Genomic DNA, 17,171 nt, shown 5'->3' with positions numbered 1-17,171 from the left:
AATAGTCAATTCCACTGTCCACGAATCTACAGGAGATATTCCGATGTTGGTGCATCATGGGCATATTCCTCATCGCCCTTGGGATGCTATTCTTCCTGCTCCGCCTGATGCAGCCATCGGTCAAGAAGCAAGAATCGCTAAGGCCCTGGGAAAATTGAGAAACGCTGCAGATATCAGACAGCAGAGAAATAGGAATTGAAAATTCAGACCACCCTTGCAAGTGGGAGACAAGGTGTTAATTCGCAAACCTGCGATGTCTCGTCCGGAATTGAGGATCTATGCGAAATTAGGCCCCTTGTACATTGGACCTTTCAGGATTTATAGATCTTTGGACAACGGTGCTTATGAGATCACAAGATTAGATAGCAACCTTGAAGGCATCTACAATGCTTCCTATCTCAAAAAATACTTTGAATAAGGTTAACTAAAGAAAATCCTCATCGTATTTTCTTTTCCCTCAGAGGGAGGGATATGTACCAGTTACGACCTGTACATGAGTATTTTTTTAAGTATAAATTACATTTAATTATCACGCGTAATGTTCTGAGCATGCCTGGTTTGTTTACCGTCAACGGGGCAAGCAAGCGAGTGAAGGACAGCTGTGAGCTGTGACGTAGCCACAGGGGCTAGCTAGACCGCCCACCCGTCACACCACGTGTTCCCAGCCTGGACTCGTATATTCTACATTCCACGTCACATCTTCCAGATTGTTCGACGGGGAAAATTTTGTAACTCCCGTAATAATTATGCTAGCGGCTTGAGCGATATGTCATCTTGTTTGGGATCACCTGAACGTCGCAATGCTCGAGATTCAAGTAAATCCATTGAGGGATTTAGGAGATATTCAGTCAAGCTGTATTGTGACGTAGACGCCCCGGATCGAATAAAAGGAGGGCCCACTGTAGCCTGTTCACTCAGTTACAGCTGAGTAGTCAGCGTGAACACTCTCGCTGCTACTTTCGTCGTGTAGTGACAGTCCCGACGAGGAACTCTGTAATTTTCTAAATATTCATAAAGTGAACTTGTATTTTCTTCGAGTGTAGGAGAACGAATTCTTCCAAGTATTCTCAAGTGGACTTGCAATATTTCGAGTGTTAAAGAACATTTTCTAAGTCTTCATAATTGAACTTACAATATTAACGGGTGTTCAAGATTGGAATTTTTCCAATTATTCATGAAATGGACTTGTATTATTTACGTGTGCTAAATTCATAATTGGACTTGTATTATTTACGTGTGTTAAAGAACGAATTCTTCATAAATATTTGCGAGTGTTAAGAGACTCATTCCTCTAATAAACAGTGATTTATAAACTTTGCTAGTGATGATCTCTGAATGTGCTTTAAGTTCCCGTAAACATAAATTTGTGATTTTGCTGGTACTGGATCAAAGACTTATAAACTTTGCCGGTGATGAACTCTAACTTCATTCAACGTCTTTAAAACATAAATTTAGGATTTCACCTGTGTTTATTCAAAGACTTATAAATTTTGCCAGTGATAGACTGTAAATTTATTCATGTGGATGGACTTGTGTTTTTCGTACATGATCACTCAAAGACTTGTACATTCGCCAGTGTTGATTCAAAACTTTATAAATTTCACCAGTGATGAACTTTAAATCTATTCAGATTTTCATGTGGATGGACTTATGTCTTTCGTCCGTGTTCATTCAAAGACTTGTACCTTCGCCAGTGATGAACATTAAATTTGGTCATAGTTTCATGAGAAGGGACTTGTGTTATTTTTGCCAGTATTTATTCAGAGACAAAGACTTTTACTAGTGGTGAACTTTGAAAGTATTCATAATCCTCGTATACAGAGACATATCATTTTACGAGTGTTAAATTTTGAAAGTCTTGACGAATAATAACCAGTGACTTCGCAAATAGGTTAATCACCCAAGGTTCTTATGAACTCAGATTTATCAGTACTGCGAGTGACCTTGGAGACATCGACCCTCTCAGTCACATTGGACTGAGATAGCAAATGATTATCTGCAACATCACCAGGATCATCGGGGTTCAACCTGGGCCTCGAAAGTTCGAGGCATCTCTACCTTCTACCAACCCAGACAGTCCAGCCGCTTCTGTACGGAGTCCCTGGAATCTTCTGGAATGTGTTCCAACCGGCTCAGCTTGGTGAACTGGAGAATCCGAGCCATATTATAGGACTATGTGGAAGACAACTTATATCTACCTGGAGGTGATGCGCAATTTGATGTCTTATATGAATAAACTCATGCTCAGTCAAAGTCAAAGTTTTCTTGTAGATAGGACCCTACCTCCTGTACCAAGCCCTAGCTACTAGTCACCCAGTTTTTGCCCTGAGAACTACAGTATATACTTGCTTACTTTAAAATATAATCTGAGAGTCAGGCTCTTTTACCGGTACACTACCAATACAATATTTTGAGGGAATCTAGAGATCGTGACTGAGCTGTGTCAATGGCTGCACTGTTAGTCTTGCCTTGGTGTCTTATGGTTTCTGCAGTGGCGTCCTAACCTATAATCCTACTTGTACTAAACAAAAATGTCAACTCACTTTATAATCAAATATATTTTGAATTACACATGATAACATAAAAAATATCACAAGCAGATATTTATCCGTCTTATCTAAAAGCAGGAAATGCCATGCCATTATCATCACTGTAGTATGAATTCATTGTGTGGCTAGTTTCAAAATGAAATACAGAGAGCCCAACATTTTAACTACATTCCATATTGTTCAGCACATTTATTTGGTACAGCCAAGAGCAAATGTACAAGATGTTCCGTCACAACATGCATTGTATTTATTAATGCTGGGATGGAAAAAGACTAAGACTGGGAATGTAATGACTGTGATCTTAATTAAGATTCATCCCTAGCATTTGCCTAAAGTGAAAATGGGAAACCACACAGACAACCATCTTCCTCTTTATGGTAGGGTTCTGATCCACAATCTCCCAAAATTGCAAGCTCAAAACTACATGTCCCTTACCAGGTAACAATCTTGCCTGGTTCTACACAAAATGATTTAATATCCATATGCAGAGCATTTCAGGAGGAATAATAAGAATGTCAGGAGGCAGTAATATGGACTATTTTGAGTAAATAAGGTCATATAAGCATGTGTCCAACGTGTAATGTGTGTGGAATTACAGCAGTTTGTGAGGTACATAAGTTGCTTGGACCACTGTTCTACACCGAAAATTAAATCCGAACAGTCAATCCTCATAACTACAACAGCATTCAAGACAAAGAAGGCTTCCAAATACACAAATAGGTATTGCAACAGCCTGAACATGAAAAGCAGAAGAATAAATGCATGGATATACATAAGATGATTAAGTAACGAAACAAAAACAGAAGATACTATTCAACATCTTTGGAGGTTATTACAGCTCTCTGAATGGTGTGGATAAGAACAACCTTACAAATATCATTAAAAACATACAAACCTTACTCCATTAGATTTTTGTCTTTGATGATGGATGAAAAATGAAGTCTATTGAGAACATCTAAACACAGAAGGCAAATTAGTTGCTCACTTTATGCATAGTCCTTCCCTCATGAAAGAACACCAAGATGACCTCTGATAAGCTACATGTACTACAGTTTTGCCAAGAGAGCTTAACAATGTGTGGGAATTGGTAATGGGATTTTTGAATATGCACTGTGAAATGTTTCAAAGTTTGATGACAGCTTGCGTATCAATAAGTACACTGATAAGCCATTTCTACTGAACCATTGCATATTATGTAAGGTTTCTGCACCAGTAAGTCATTTGCGTTAAACTCTTGCATATTATGAAAGATTTTTATGTCAATAAAAGACGTCAATAAGTCATTTGTTTGTCTTTAATAATTTTTATAAGGTTGTTCTTATCCACACCATTCAAAGAGCTGTAATTCCACACACACTGTGTAATGGACAAACGTTCTTTTACGTGCCAGTAAATCTACCAATAAGGAGCTGACAGAATTTGAGCACCTTCAAATACCACCGAACTGAATCAGGATCAAACCTGCGAACTTGGGTTCAGAAAGCCAGAACCTTAACTGTCAGAGACACTCAGCCCAGCTAAACACACTGTATATAACAGTATGTGACTAAAATGTGTGTTTACTAACAATTTTTATGTGATAAATTTGAATACTGAAAATGTCGTTTCTTATCAACTAAAACTGAAATAATATGCATGATAGGTCTTGTGCATAAGTGTTGCCACTATTTAGTTCATTATTTTTCTTTAAGAGGTATAGATCACCTATGTATAATCTTATTTCAAAACGTAAATGCTAGTATTTGAAATGGAGCTTACCATAGTTTGTTCTATGTACATTAAACAAATATTTTTTTATAAGAAGCATATAAAGCTTTTCAGTGTTGCTGTATTTCTCATTCTTATCAGCAAATGCTTGAATGAAGTTATTCAAAGCAATGCAGTGGGAAATGCATCTAGAGAAGGCAAATTATTTTGCTGCTGAAAATAGCACTCGTTTGGAATTTACAAGATTTGTTTGATATAATTATATACATATATATATATATATACATATATATATATACACACATGCACCTACATTGTATTTAAAACAGTTCAACTCTTCAGTGGCCAGCCCTTTAATAAAAGAAAAATACCCTTTAACTTGTTAACTTACCTGTCTTAGGATGCATCTCAAATTTTCTGTGTTCATTCCCACCTACAATGGAGTATTTGACTTCTGCATTGACTCCTGTGTCTTTGGAGGTTGCAAGTACTCTCACAATCTCTGTGCCAACAGCATTAATTTCTGCTACCCGAGCATAATAATACTTGGAAGTAAATTCTGGTGGATTATCATTTATATCCAAGACAAGGACATTCACAGTTGCCACTTTCACTAATCGAGGTATACCCCCATCTGTAGCTTGAACAGATAAATTATACATAGCTCGGGTTTCTCGATCCAAAGGCTTAGCCAGAGTGATGATTCCACTATCTGATGCTATCCTGAAGTGCCCATTAGCAGAGTCAACAAAGGAATATTTGATCTTGCGATTCACTCCTGTAAAGAAAAATACTTTAAATATTAAAAAGAAATTATTTACCAAACATGCAACTCAATAGTTTGGCATCATGAATCTAGAAAATATATTTAGTAGATGTTTGTACATGTGTGTCATTTAGTTAGTACTGGTATGTAAAGAACACCAGAGTATACAGTGCGAGTCACCTAACATTACCACTAGAAATATTCTTTAAATAACAAGGAATTTAAAAAAAAACACCATTCACAGACAGAACATCAGGAGAGGGGGTCATAAAGTTAGTAAATACTCTTCTTCAAGTGCCATATCCAGTCCCCCAGACACTGACGATCACTCTGGAGAAAGCACCCCTTTCTCTAACTTGAAGAGTTGTTTGGTGTTGTTGATGCAAGTCCAGACTTTAATGTTTTGTAGCCATGACATCAGTGGTCTACCAGCTTCTCATTTGCCTTCTATCTTTCCTTGTAATATAAGGTGTAGAAGTCCATACTTTCTATCTAGTAGAACATGGCCTAATTCAGCTTTTTTTTTTTTTTTTTCCCCCCCCTGGATTTTATGATGTTTGCCAGCTCTCGCTCTCTTTAACACTTCATTATTGGTTACAAAATCTGTCCAGGCTATTTTGAGCATTCTCCTATATAAACACATTTCAAAGGTCTCTAATCTGTTCATGCAGGAAACCTTGACAGTCCAGATCTCTACTCCATAAAGCAGTGTTGACCAGATGTAACATCTCAACAGCTTTTGCATGAGTTGGAGGTTTAGATTATCATCACAAAAGAATGATCTTATCTTCTGGAAAGATGATCTGGAAATCTCAATTCAGCATCTGATCTCTTTTTCAGGGTCCAGATTGCCTGTTATGGTGCTCCCAAGATGTGTGGACTGACTTACTCGTTCAATTTTTTGATTATTTAATGAAATGGAGACACCTTTATGGTTGCTTCTGCTAAATACCATGAACTTGGTTTTTGTGGTATTGACTTTTAGACCCTATCTTAATCCACTGAGATGAGTTCTACTGAGCAGTCCTCGAAGATCTTCCATTTTTTTAAAATTACACTTTGCTTTACATTGCACCAACACAGGTCTTATGGCAATGATGGGATAGGAAAGGGCTAGAAATGGGAAGGAAGTGGCCATGGCCTTAATTCAGGTACAGCCCTAGCATTCGCCAGGTGTAAAAATTGGAAACCATGGAAAACCATCTTCAAAGCTGCCAACAGTAGGGTTCGAACCCACTCTCTCCTGGATGCAAGCTCACAGCTGCGCGCCCCTAACCGCATGGCCAACTCGCCCAGTTTGAAGACCTTCACTGGTGTTGCTTATAGTTTGGGTGTCATTTGCATATCTAATATTATTTATGATGATTCCATTTACTTTCGCACTTAACTCAGCATCAAGCAAGGCTTCTTTGAAGATGTGATCAGCATAGAGGTTGAATAGGAGCAGTGAAAGAACAAAATCTTGGCGTACTCCTCATTTGATATTTATCTCTGAAGTTCTTGTTTGTCCAATCTTCACTGTGGCTCACTGGTTCCAGCAAAGATTTTGTATGATGTGGATATCTTTTATGTCTAACCATTTCTGCTGGAGAATCTTGATCAGTTTTTCATGTTTGACTCTGTCTTCTTATAATTAATGAAACATGCAAATACATCTTTGAATAGTTCTCGGCATCTTTGAAGGGGAACATCGACACTCTGGTATCAAAGCCATTTCTGAACCCCTTTTAGTTGTCATCCATGATCATTTCGCACTTTGATCTTATGTGTGTATGTATAATATGCAAAAATATCTTCAGTATATGGCTCATTATGATGGTAATCTTTACATTTCTTCAGGTGTGATTTCTTTGACATGGACATGAATGTAGATTGTTGCCAAGATGGTAATCATTACATTTCTTTAGGTGTGATTTCTTTGACGTGGAAATGAACGTTGATTGTTGCCAGTCACATGGGATTTCTCCTGTACTATACAGGGTTATTCACCTAACATGTTACATGGAAATAACTTCTAAACCATTAATAATATCGGCATTCTGTTTTCATATTCGTAAATGGTACCCAGGGTCTTGTAAAATAATGCACTACTTAGTCTCATGAGATTATTAATAACTGAGATATTGATATTAACTCCATATTTTAAAATGGAACGGTACAAATTAATGCAGCTGGCATAGAAGTTCAACTGCGTACAAGTTCAAATATGTAATCATTTTCAAAATCGGACAATTATTTTTGAGATATAAATAAGAACAGCGTGCGCAGTTTTGCGTGTCGCATCAGACGGCGTGAAGTCGGTCAAGGACATATTGATGAGCAGGCAGTTTCCGGGGAGTGAGTTCAGCAACAGAATGGATACCAGGCATGTAAGCACCTCATACACATGTGATGGGTTTGTAAAGTGTGTATGACAGACGAACTCATGACAGGACAGGGAGGGCTGATGTGTTTAACAGGAATAAAATAAGTACTTCGGCTTGAAAGGAACATAACGAAAGCTATAACTGTCACTGGTTTTAGTGTACAGTACATACTACTGTATGAATTGAGAAATAAACATTACACTAAACACCAGAAGAGCTCCTCTTGAAAAGTAAATTAATAATGTCCAAGGTACATCATTAAGACACTCGAAGGGGTACAGAGAATAGTGGTTGTTATTTCATTTCCAGGGCTTGGACATCATGGTCGTGTAGCCCCATGTGTTTGGGTGTGTGTGTGTGTATATAATGTATGTATGTCTGTCAGAACGTGTCTGATAACCTGTGTTATTGTGGTGTCTGTAGTAGTATACTGTATTTGTAATTCAGGTGGGGAATTGGGATGGAGGCGGCCGTTGTTGTAAGTAAGGAACCATCCCGACATTTGCCTGGAGTATCAGTGGGAAACCATGGAAACACTTCCAGGATAGCTGAGATGGGTACCGAACCCGTCTCTTCTCTGTTTTGCCTCATGTGGCTGAGCGTACCCCATTCCAGCCCAGCCCCCAACCAGAATTAAATTGCTTATCAGAGCCGGGAATTGAACCCGAACCACTGCGGCGACAGCTACGAATGCTAGCCGCTACACGTGATTAAGAAATTCGACAGGCTGCGGAGAAGAGTGGCTGTTTGTTGTTATTTCATTTCTGGGGATTTGACAGCGTGGTCATGTAGCCTCGTTTGCTTGGGTGTGTGTGTGTGTGTGTGTATAGTACAAAGCACACCTCATTTTGTGCTGGGTTATTTCAGGCGAAGGAGCAGTGTTACCAATGCTGGATTGTTTGGGTTGTGCTATCTCCTTGACCTCGTACAGTTTGAAATTGTCATGTTTTTCACTTATCTCGGTCAGTTCTTTGCACTTTTTTGCCATCCATATTTCTTTAGCTATTTTGATTTTTCTTCTAATTTCCCTTTACTCTTGACAACTTGGTGCTTGAGGTCCATCTTGGATCGAGATATTTCTAGAATCTCAAATCCTTTGTACGTAATGCTTTCAAGAAATCCAGTTCACCAGTCTACTATTATCAAGTCTATCCATAATTAAGGACACTACAATCAAAACATAGACTATTACGCATATTAATATTATTCAACGGCATTGTATTTACAAAGGATTGTCATTTAACTTCACATTCTACCAAGACAGAGTGAACCCCTTTTTTTCGTTCGCTAACATTCATTTTATGAGGAACTGTTTTTCACTAAAGACCTATACTACAATGGACCTCCATACCAAACATAAAAATGTTTAATGTTTCAAAATGACATCAGCCGAATTTATTTTAATACATGTCAATAACTAAATTGTATAATTGCCCAAGAAATACTGAATACCCTTAATGTCAAAAGCAGCTGTAACTTTTAAGAGATAGATTTTACCAAAGACTTGTACTGCAATGAATCTCCATACCAAGTACAAATATGTTTAATGTTCCAAATATGACATTAGGCAAATTTATTTTACTGTATGTTAGTAACTAGAATGTATAATACCGAGCTCAATAGCTGCAGTCGCTTAAGTGCGGCCAGTATCCAGTATTGAAATAATACCAGTTAGTTACATTAAGTTACAGTAAGTTACAGTAAGTTACATTACATGTAACAGTATCCAGTAATCGGGAGATAGTGGGTTCGAGTCCCACTGTCAGCAGCCTTGAAGATGGTTTTCCGTGGTTTCCCATTTTCACACCAGGCAAATGCCGGAGCTGTACCATAATTAAGGTCACGGCCACTTCCTTCCAACTCCTAGGCCTTTCCTATCCCATCGTCGCCATGAGACCTATCTGTGTCAGTGCGAAGTAAAGCAAAAAAAAAATAAAATGTATAATTGCCCAAGAAAACTGTATGCCCTTAAGGTGTAAACAGCTGAAAAAAACATTTTAAGAGATTGATTTTAACTGAACTAGATGCTTAATCAGCATTTTTCAACAACTACAAGGACTTGACAACGTTTTAACTATTTATATCCAAAAGATTGTACAGAGTTAACAAATTATAATATATCGCATAAGAAATATGCTAGTAATTTCAACAAAAAGTTTTATGGTGTACACCTAATCTATATATATATAAATAAAGTAACTTGTCCTGACTGATTCATCATCGCTGAGCCAAAACTACTGGACATACAGAAATGAAATTGTGGGGATACATTCATATTAACATGTAGGTGCTCGCTAAGAGAGGGTTTTTGGATATTCCGTCGCTAAGGGGGTGAAAGGGGGGGGGGGGTGAAATTTTAAAATGAGTGTATCTATAACTGAAAACTTATAAAGTTTACAGATGTAAAAATTGGTGTTTAGAATCTTCTTTAAAAATAAGGAAATACGTATTTTTTTGTTTTCAGAAAATCCCAATAGGACGGGTGAAAAAGGGTGAAAAAGGGGTTGAATTCCTTTAATTAGGATACCGGTACTCATATCTCAGAAACTGAACACATTACAGACCTGAAAATTTGTACTTGTGATCTCTTTTAGAAATAAAGAAACACGTATTTTTTGTTTTTGGAAAATCCAATTAATGGGAGGGTGAAAAGGGGGGTGAATTTTTAAAATGAGTGTATCTGTATCTCAAAATTTTGAAAGTTTACAGATGTAAAAATTGGTATTTAGTATCTTCATTAAAAATAAAGAAACACGTATTTTTTTGTTTTCGGAAAATCCCAATAGGAGGGATGAAAAGGGGTGAAAAATGGGTTGAATGCCTTTAATGAGGATACATATATCTCAGAAAATTACAGACCTGAAAATTGGTGTTTGGGATCTCCTTCAAAAATAAATAAATACGTATTTTTTTGTTTTTGGAAAATCCAATTAATGGGGGTGAAAAGGGGGTGAATTTTTAAAATGTCTGTATCTATATCTCAAAACTTTAAAAGTCTGCACATGTAAAAATAAAGGAACACGTATTTTTTTGTGTTCTGTAAATCCCAATAGGAGGGGTGTAAAACGGTGAATAATGGGTTGAATGCCTTTAATGAGGATACATATATCTCAGAAACTGAAGATATTACAGAACTGAAAATTTGTATATGGGATCTTCTTTAAAAATAAAGAAACATGTGTTTTTTTGTTTTTGGAAAATCCAATTAATGGCGGTTAAACAGGAGTGACAAATTGGGGTGAATTTTTTGAAAGATTATATCTACAGAATGCCTGAGAAACGTAAAATGTTACAGACGTAAAAAGTGGTATTTGGAATCTCCTGTAAATGTAAAGAAACATAGGTGATTTGTTTTTGGAAACTCCACTTAAGGGGAACTAAAAAGGGGGTGAAATTTTAAAATGAGAATTTGTACAGTATATCTCAAAAAACTTAACATGTTACAGAAGTGAAAAATGGTATTTTTTATCTCTATTAAAAATCAAGAAACGTGTATTTTTAGTTTTCCAAAATACCACTTGGGTGGAAGGGGGGGGGGGTAAAAGTGTCTGAAAATGGTGTTGAATTATTTTAATTAGGCTGCTGATATCTCAAGAATGAAGATGTAACAGACGTGAAATTTAGTATCTGGAATCTGCTTTAAAAGTAAAGAAACACGTATTCTCGGAAAATCCAAAGGTGTGGGGGGGGGGTGAAAGAATTGAAAAATTAATCGACTTAATTGTATGAGAATACTTTCATCTAATAAAAACTAAAGTTGTTACAGACGTGAAAATTGGTATTTGTATCTCCTTTAAAAACAAAGAAAAATGCGTTTTGGGGGGGAAATCATCTTGGGGGGCAGGAGTAAAATGGAGTTGAATTCCTTCCATGAGGACACAGAAATCAAAAACTGAAGAAGTTAGAGTCGTGATAATTGGTATTTAGAAGATCCTTTACAATTAAAGAAACAAGTTATTTGCCGGAAAATTCACTTGGGGGGTGGGGGGAGGAGTGTGAAAAGGAGTGAAATAAAGTGAATTATTTTTATGGGGATACTTATATCCCAAAGCTGAAGGTAATAGACATGAAAATTGGTGTTTGGAATCTGCTTTAAACATAAAGAAACATGCCTTCTTTTAATTTTTTGTGGGGGGTGGGGTAAATAAACTTGACGGCGGTAGGGTGAAAAAGGAGGTGAGTCCAATTGATTTTACTGTTCATAATGTACTTATAAGGAGCCTCCGTTGCTCAGGTGGCAGCGCGCCGGCCTCTCACAGCTCAGTTCTGTGATTCAAATCCCGGTCACTCCATGTGACATTCGTGCTGGACAAAACGGAGGTGAGACAGATTTTCTCCGGATACTCCGGTTTTTCCTGTCATCATTCATTCCAGCACACTGTCCAATATCATTTCATTTCATTTGTCATTCATTATCCATTGCCCCAGAGGAGTGTGACAGGCTTCGGCAGCCGGCACAATTCCAATTGTCGCCGCTAGATGGGGGCTTTATTCATTCCATTCCTGACCCTGTCGAATGACTGGAAACAGGCTGTAGATTTTTGATGTACTTATTCTGATCATAAACCGATCATTTTTAATCTTTCCTGGGTTCATTTTCAAGAGCCATATTTTTCTTCAGAGAACGTTCTTAGATTACAGTAGATTCTCCTGGCATATAAATAAAAATTTAAACACCTTTGAAATAAACGATAGGAATGAGATTGACCGTCCAATTGTTCACCTCTATAATAAGGTCAATAATACACGGAAGTATGTCATTCGTATCGCCAGAAATCCCGCACACTTGCCTACGCGTGACAATGGTGCTGGTCACAATGTCAACAATGACAATGGCAGCAGATGTAATTTACCGCCAAGTAGCGGTCTTGCATCTTGCTATGGGGTCCAGAACATCTATAATAATAATAATAATAATAATAATAATAATAATAATAATAATAATGTTCTGGACTGTCGCCAAATGTGCGGACCGGGTCCTGGATGGGTAATGACTAAGAATGCAGTCCGGCCGCGGGTTCAGTACCACCAAGGCACCCAAGACGAAACCAAGCCGGATCTCCTCAAGGATTTGATCCATATTAAAAATGCTTATAGGAAAAGATGGCAAAGAATTAGGGACCCAACTAACTGGGTGGAATACCTGGACCTAGCCCGGGAAGTATGAAATCGATTCCTGGAAAGAAAGATTGAAAAATGGGAGGAAACTTGCCGTAATCTATTAGAAAACGAGTCAGATCACGAAATTTGGTGGATTCTCTCAGAAAATCCGTCAGATCGCGAATTTCGGCTGATTATATATAAAACAATAAGCATTCCGTTATAAATTTCAGTATAATACCATAGCGAAGCACGGGTATCTTGCTAGTATACAAAATAGTTTAAGAGTATGGTTCAATTTGTATATACATATATTTTAAAATTATGTTAATAAAGATTTGTATAAAGCCTTGTAACAATTTTCCTTTGGCTGATGATGGCATATACAAATGCCGAAACCGGTCCCTATGTTGATATCTAATAAATATGTGGTGTATTGATGACGTCACACTGTTGTTGTATTGAATAGGTGGAAACAATTACCCTCACTCCTTAACGTAAATTATTAAGTACACACTGCCCACAGCCAGTGAGACAGGAACTGATCCACTGGTGTACACTTGTGGAGAAATTTACAGGCCCTACTCTTTAATTTAGATTTAAGTATGTCTCTGTCAACAGTGTCAGAAGTCCAACAATACCAGAAACTTACATAGTTTATTATCCATGGCTTGCCTTATGTCATCAGACTCGTGAGTTAATGCGCTGAGAGTACTGTGTCTTGGTCTGAAGCAGGACTGGTTGATATCAAAGAGATTGTGTTATGTTGAGCTGCTTGTGAACTGTGAATTTTAAAGCTTTTGAGAGTATGCCATCGTTACCGGGACATCCTATGTGATTATAATTTTAGAGATATACTGACCCGCAGCACATACATTATGAAGAGCGAGAATGCCTTGACAATTTTCACACAATATTGCACCTTAGATGACAGAACCTTACTGGCCAAAGTTCTAAGCTAAAATATTTCATAGAGGAGGTTTTTTTCCCGGCAGCGACGATACATAATATGCTAACTGGTCGATAGTCACTGACGTCCTTTGCCAGTCTTATTTTTGGAAGCGGGTGAACTATAGTCATTTTCCATCTGGATAAGTCCCTGTTGCTGTGAATAATTAAAGATATTTACCAATAGATAAATGATACGATGGAGAATTATTTTTATTAACATTTTGTGCTATATTATCTATGTCCCTAGCCTTGGTCTTGATGCATGTTATTGAATCAGTCACATGACTGAAGTAAAATTTATCCCTGCATGGGGATGGTGCATTGTTATGTGAATTAATTATCTTCTCTTTCAGGACTGGATTAATTTCCATTGGCGAGTAGACAAAATGTTCGTTTAATTCATCAATGCTAATAATTAGTTCTTTGTTGGATTTCTGGTCATTGATAACAAGATATTTCATAAATTTCAACATCATCACAAATCGTATGCCAGATTTAATCAAGTTATAGGTGTAACATGATCTAGTGCTTTGAATTTTAGAGTTTGTTTTATCACGTAGCATTTGTATTGTCTTTGAGCAGCATCTTGTTTAGCCGTTAGGTTACAAATTTCATCATCTATCCATGATTTCAGAGCTCTGGAACCCTTTCCCATGCACACAGGGGCATGTCGATTGTAGAGTTGCATTACTAGAAATAATTTCCTACAAATTATTGGCACAATTTATCTCCATCCACAGTACAGAAATTGCACCTTCTTCTCTTTTTCCTGTGTCAATTCATCTGAGGTGCCTAAATGATTTTAATTTCGGATTTTGTAATTGGTAGGGCAGGTAGATCATGTCATGTCAAGATAGTCCCAGGGCTGATGTTTGTCATATTGCAATACTTTCCCTAAATTATTTGTTACCGGGCAAGTTGGCTGTGAGGTTAGGGGTGCGCAGCTGTGAGCTTGCACCCGGGAGAGAGTGGGTTCGAATCCCACTGTCGGCAGCCCTGAAGATGGTTTTCTGTGGTTTCCCTTTTTCACACCAGGCAAATGCTGGGGCTATACCTTAATTAAGGCCACAGCTGCTACCTTCCCACTCCTAGCCCTTTCCTACCCCATCATTGCCATAAGACCTGTCTGTGTCGGTGCGACGTAAAGCCACTAGCGAAAAAAAATTGTTATCATTAGATCAAGGATAGTGGCTGCTATTAGTGTGGTGGGTTGGTCCAAAGGGCAAAATTGTCATGTTACATGCTTCAAAATAGCCAGCCCCGTGGTGTAGGGGTAGCGTACCTGCCTCTTATCCGGAGGCCCCTGGTTCGATTCCCGGCCAGGTCAGGGATTTTTACCTGGACCTGAGGGCTGGTTCGAGGTCCACTCAGCCTAAGTGATTAGAATTGAGGAGCTATCTGACGGTGAGATAGCGGCCCCGGTCTAGAAAGCCAAGAATAACGGCCAAGAGGATTAGTCGTGCTGACCACACGACACCTCGTAATCTGCAGGCCTGCGGGCTGAGCAGCGGTCGTTTGGTAGGCCAAGGCCCTTCAAGGGCTGTAGTGCCATAGGGTTTGGGTTTTACATGCTTCAAAAGTACTATGAAACTGTCGAGTAGAACCTGCAGTACTGTCTAATAAATTTGTATTGATGTCTTCTATTATAACAATGCGTTCATAGTCTGGCAGAAAGTTTAGTGAAATTGCCTCAAGGTCAGTCAGATACCCTATTTTTGGTGGCTTGTAAACCATTCCCACCAAGCATTTCGTTCTAGGCAAAGTTATCTGCAGAATCAAAAATTCCGTCTTGCATTCATACCGTAAAGGTGAATGGCTAATTACTTGAGAGTTGAGGACTTTGGCAACATAAGCCTCCACCCCTCTTTTCCCTCACAGTCATTTCATGGAAGTCCGTAGCCATCCATGTCAACAGCTGTGCTAGGGCACTTGCTGGTCAACCACATCTTGGACATGAAAATGGAGATCATCCTGGTAACTTTTAAAGGCTTTGTACATCTGTGGGCGTCTACTTTGTGAATATTAACCTGATACTTATTTTCATACCAGAAGGAAGAGATCAAATCAAGAACAGCAATAATGCTAAAATGATTCAACTACAAAGGGCCACGGAGAGCCAGGAAGCAAGTGTGACATGGCAAGCCACTGAAAGGGAGAGGCATGCTGATGTACATGCCTCAGAATCACAGGAACGACCTGCAGGGTTGACAAAACTGTAAACATGCACGTGCTAAGTGACTGACCCATCAATGACAGGTACCACAGCTATAATAATATAAAACACTGACCTATATCTCTATCAGTAGCATGAACTTTAGTGACCAGCGTTCCAACTTCCACATCTTCTGGCAGAGTTGCACTGTATACCTTCATAGAGAACTCTGGAGGATTATCATTCAAATCAGACACAAGGATCTCAATTTGGGAGGAGCACTCCCAGCCTGGACGATCTCTGTCTTGAACATGGGCTGTCAACTGGTACTTGGATTGTTCTTCACGGTCTAAAGGCCGAAGGATCTTCAGATGACCTAAATTAACATTCAAAATACCATTAATTTTATTTTATTTCTTCCCAGTTTTTGGGTTGCCAATATGACAAAGCATACCATAAAAGTCTTTGCAACTATAGTATTATATACATACATCTAGCTATTTAAAAAATTGGCTATAAATTGACATTCAAATCAAAATCGATTCTCTGACAATAATTTATATTAATAGGGACTGTATAAATGGTTTCAGAGAATATGAAGGGAGCCTTTCAAAGCCAATACAACAAGTCCTGACCTAACAGTTTCTTCAGACCTAACCTGCTCAAAATATTTAGATAGATTTCCCTAGGATGCTACAAGCATGCTACTGATGGGTGAGTGATTCCCACAATACTTTAAATAGTCTTAAACTTGTACATTTTTTAGACATAGTGTTGTTTTTCTAGGTTTGCCATTTACTATGTTTATGGCTACTGATTTATTTGTGTTTAAGGTTAAGGCTATTTGATGGAGGTGCCAAATTGCTATGTCTGTGAGAGACATAGCATCTTCTCTACTCTTGACAATAATTACAGTATCACAAGTGAATCCTAGTACCATGAGACTAGGTAGCCCTTGAACTAATTCATAACCATATTTATTTGCAACAGTGTCTTTTGCAAGTTCATCTAATATGAAATCTGTAGAAAGTTATACAATGTAGGCGATAGTGGTGCACCGAGTACGGCACCTCTCTTAAGCTCATTTGTAGCAGATCTTCATCGGGTACATTCTACCATGGCTGAGTTGCTGGACAATAGATCTATTATGATAAATCTTAGCTTAACAGGTACTGAAGATATTTCTAGATTCACTGAATATGCATATGACTGATGATGTCAAATACTTTGCTAATGTCCAGAAAGATTTACTGATACAGTCTCTAGGCTCTAAATAGTATGCTATCTAGGACTGATATATTGGTGTAGGTTCCTGGGCAAGAAGAAATTCTCTTTTAATTACGTTCAGTTTTATGTAACATCATAATCTGGCCTTGAGTACACATTCTAGGATTCTTCTACCCACTGAGCAAATGAAAATAGGCCTAAATTAGCAGAACCCACTTCACCTCTCCCTCTGTGGACTAAAATTGTTTTTGCTTGCTTGAGACACTTTGGAGTGTAGCCAGGATGAGAGATCACTGTGAATATTTTAGCTAGTATCTCGGTGACCTAACTAATTTTTACAGCACACATCAAGA

At 38.1% G+C, this 17,171-nt stretch overlaps 1 protein-coding gene across 1 annotated transcript in view; it reads right to left on the bottom strand.

The window, feature by feature from the left end:
- LOC136874446 (fat-like cadherin-related tumor suppressor homolog) overlaps positions 1-17,171 on the bottom strand; it is a 671,031-nt gene that overhangs the window by 116,598 nt on the left and 537,262 nt on the right. Inside the window, exons 31-32 of the mRNA XM_068227805.1 lie at positions 15,728-15,967; positions 4,648-5,034 (exon numbers count right to left, since the gene is read on the bottom strand). Coding sequence (XP_068083906.1) covers positions 4,648-5,034; positions 15,728-15,967 — 627 coding nt within the window. The remainder of the gene's footprint in view (positions 1-4,647; positions 5,035-15,727; positions 15,968-17,171) is intronic.

The sequence above is a fragment of the Anabrus simplex genome, chromosome 5 (assembly GCF_040414725.1).
Source record: "Anabrus simplex isolate iqAnaSimp1 chromosome 5, ASM4041472v1, whole genome shotgun sequence".
Lineage (NCBI taxonomy): Eukaryota > Metazoa > Arthropoda > Insecta > Orthoptera > Tettigoniidae > Anabrus > Anabrus simplex.
This window is presented reverse-complemented; position numbering and strand designations above follow the sequence as displayed.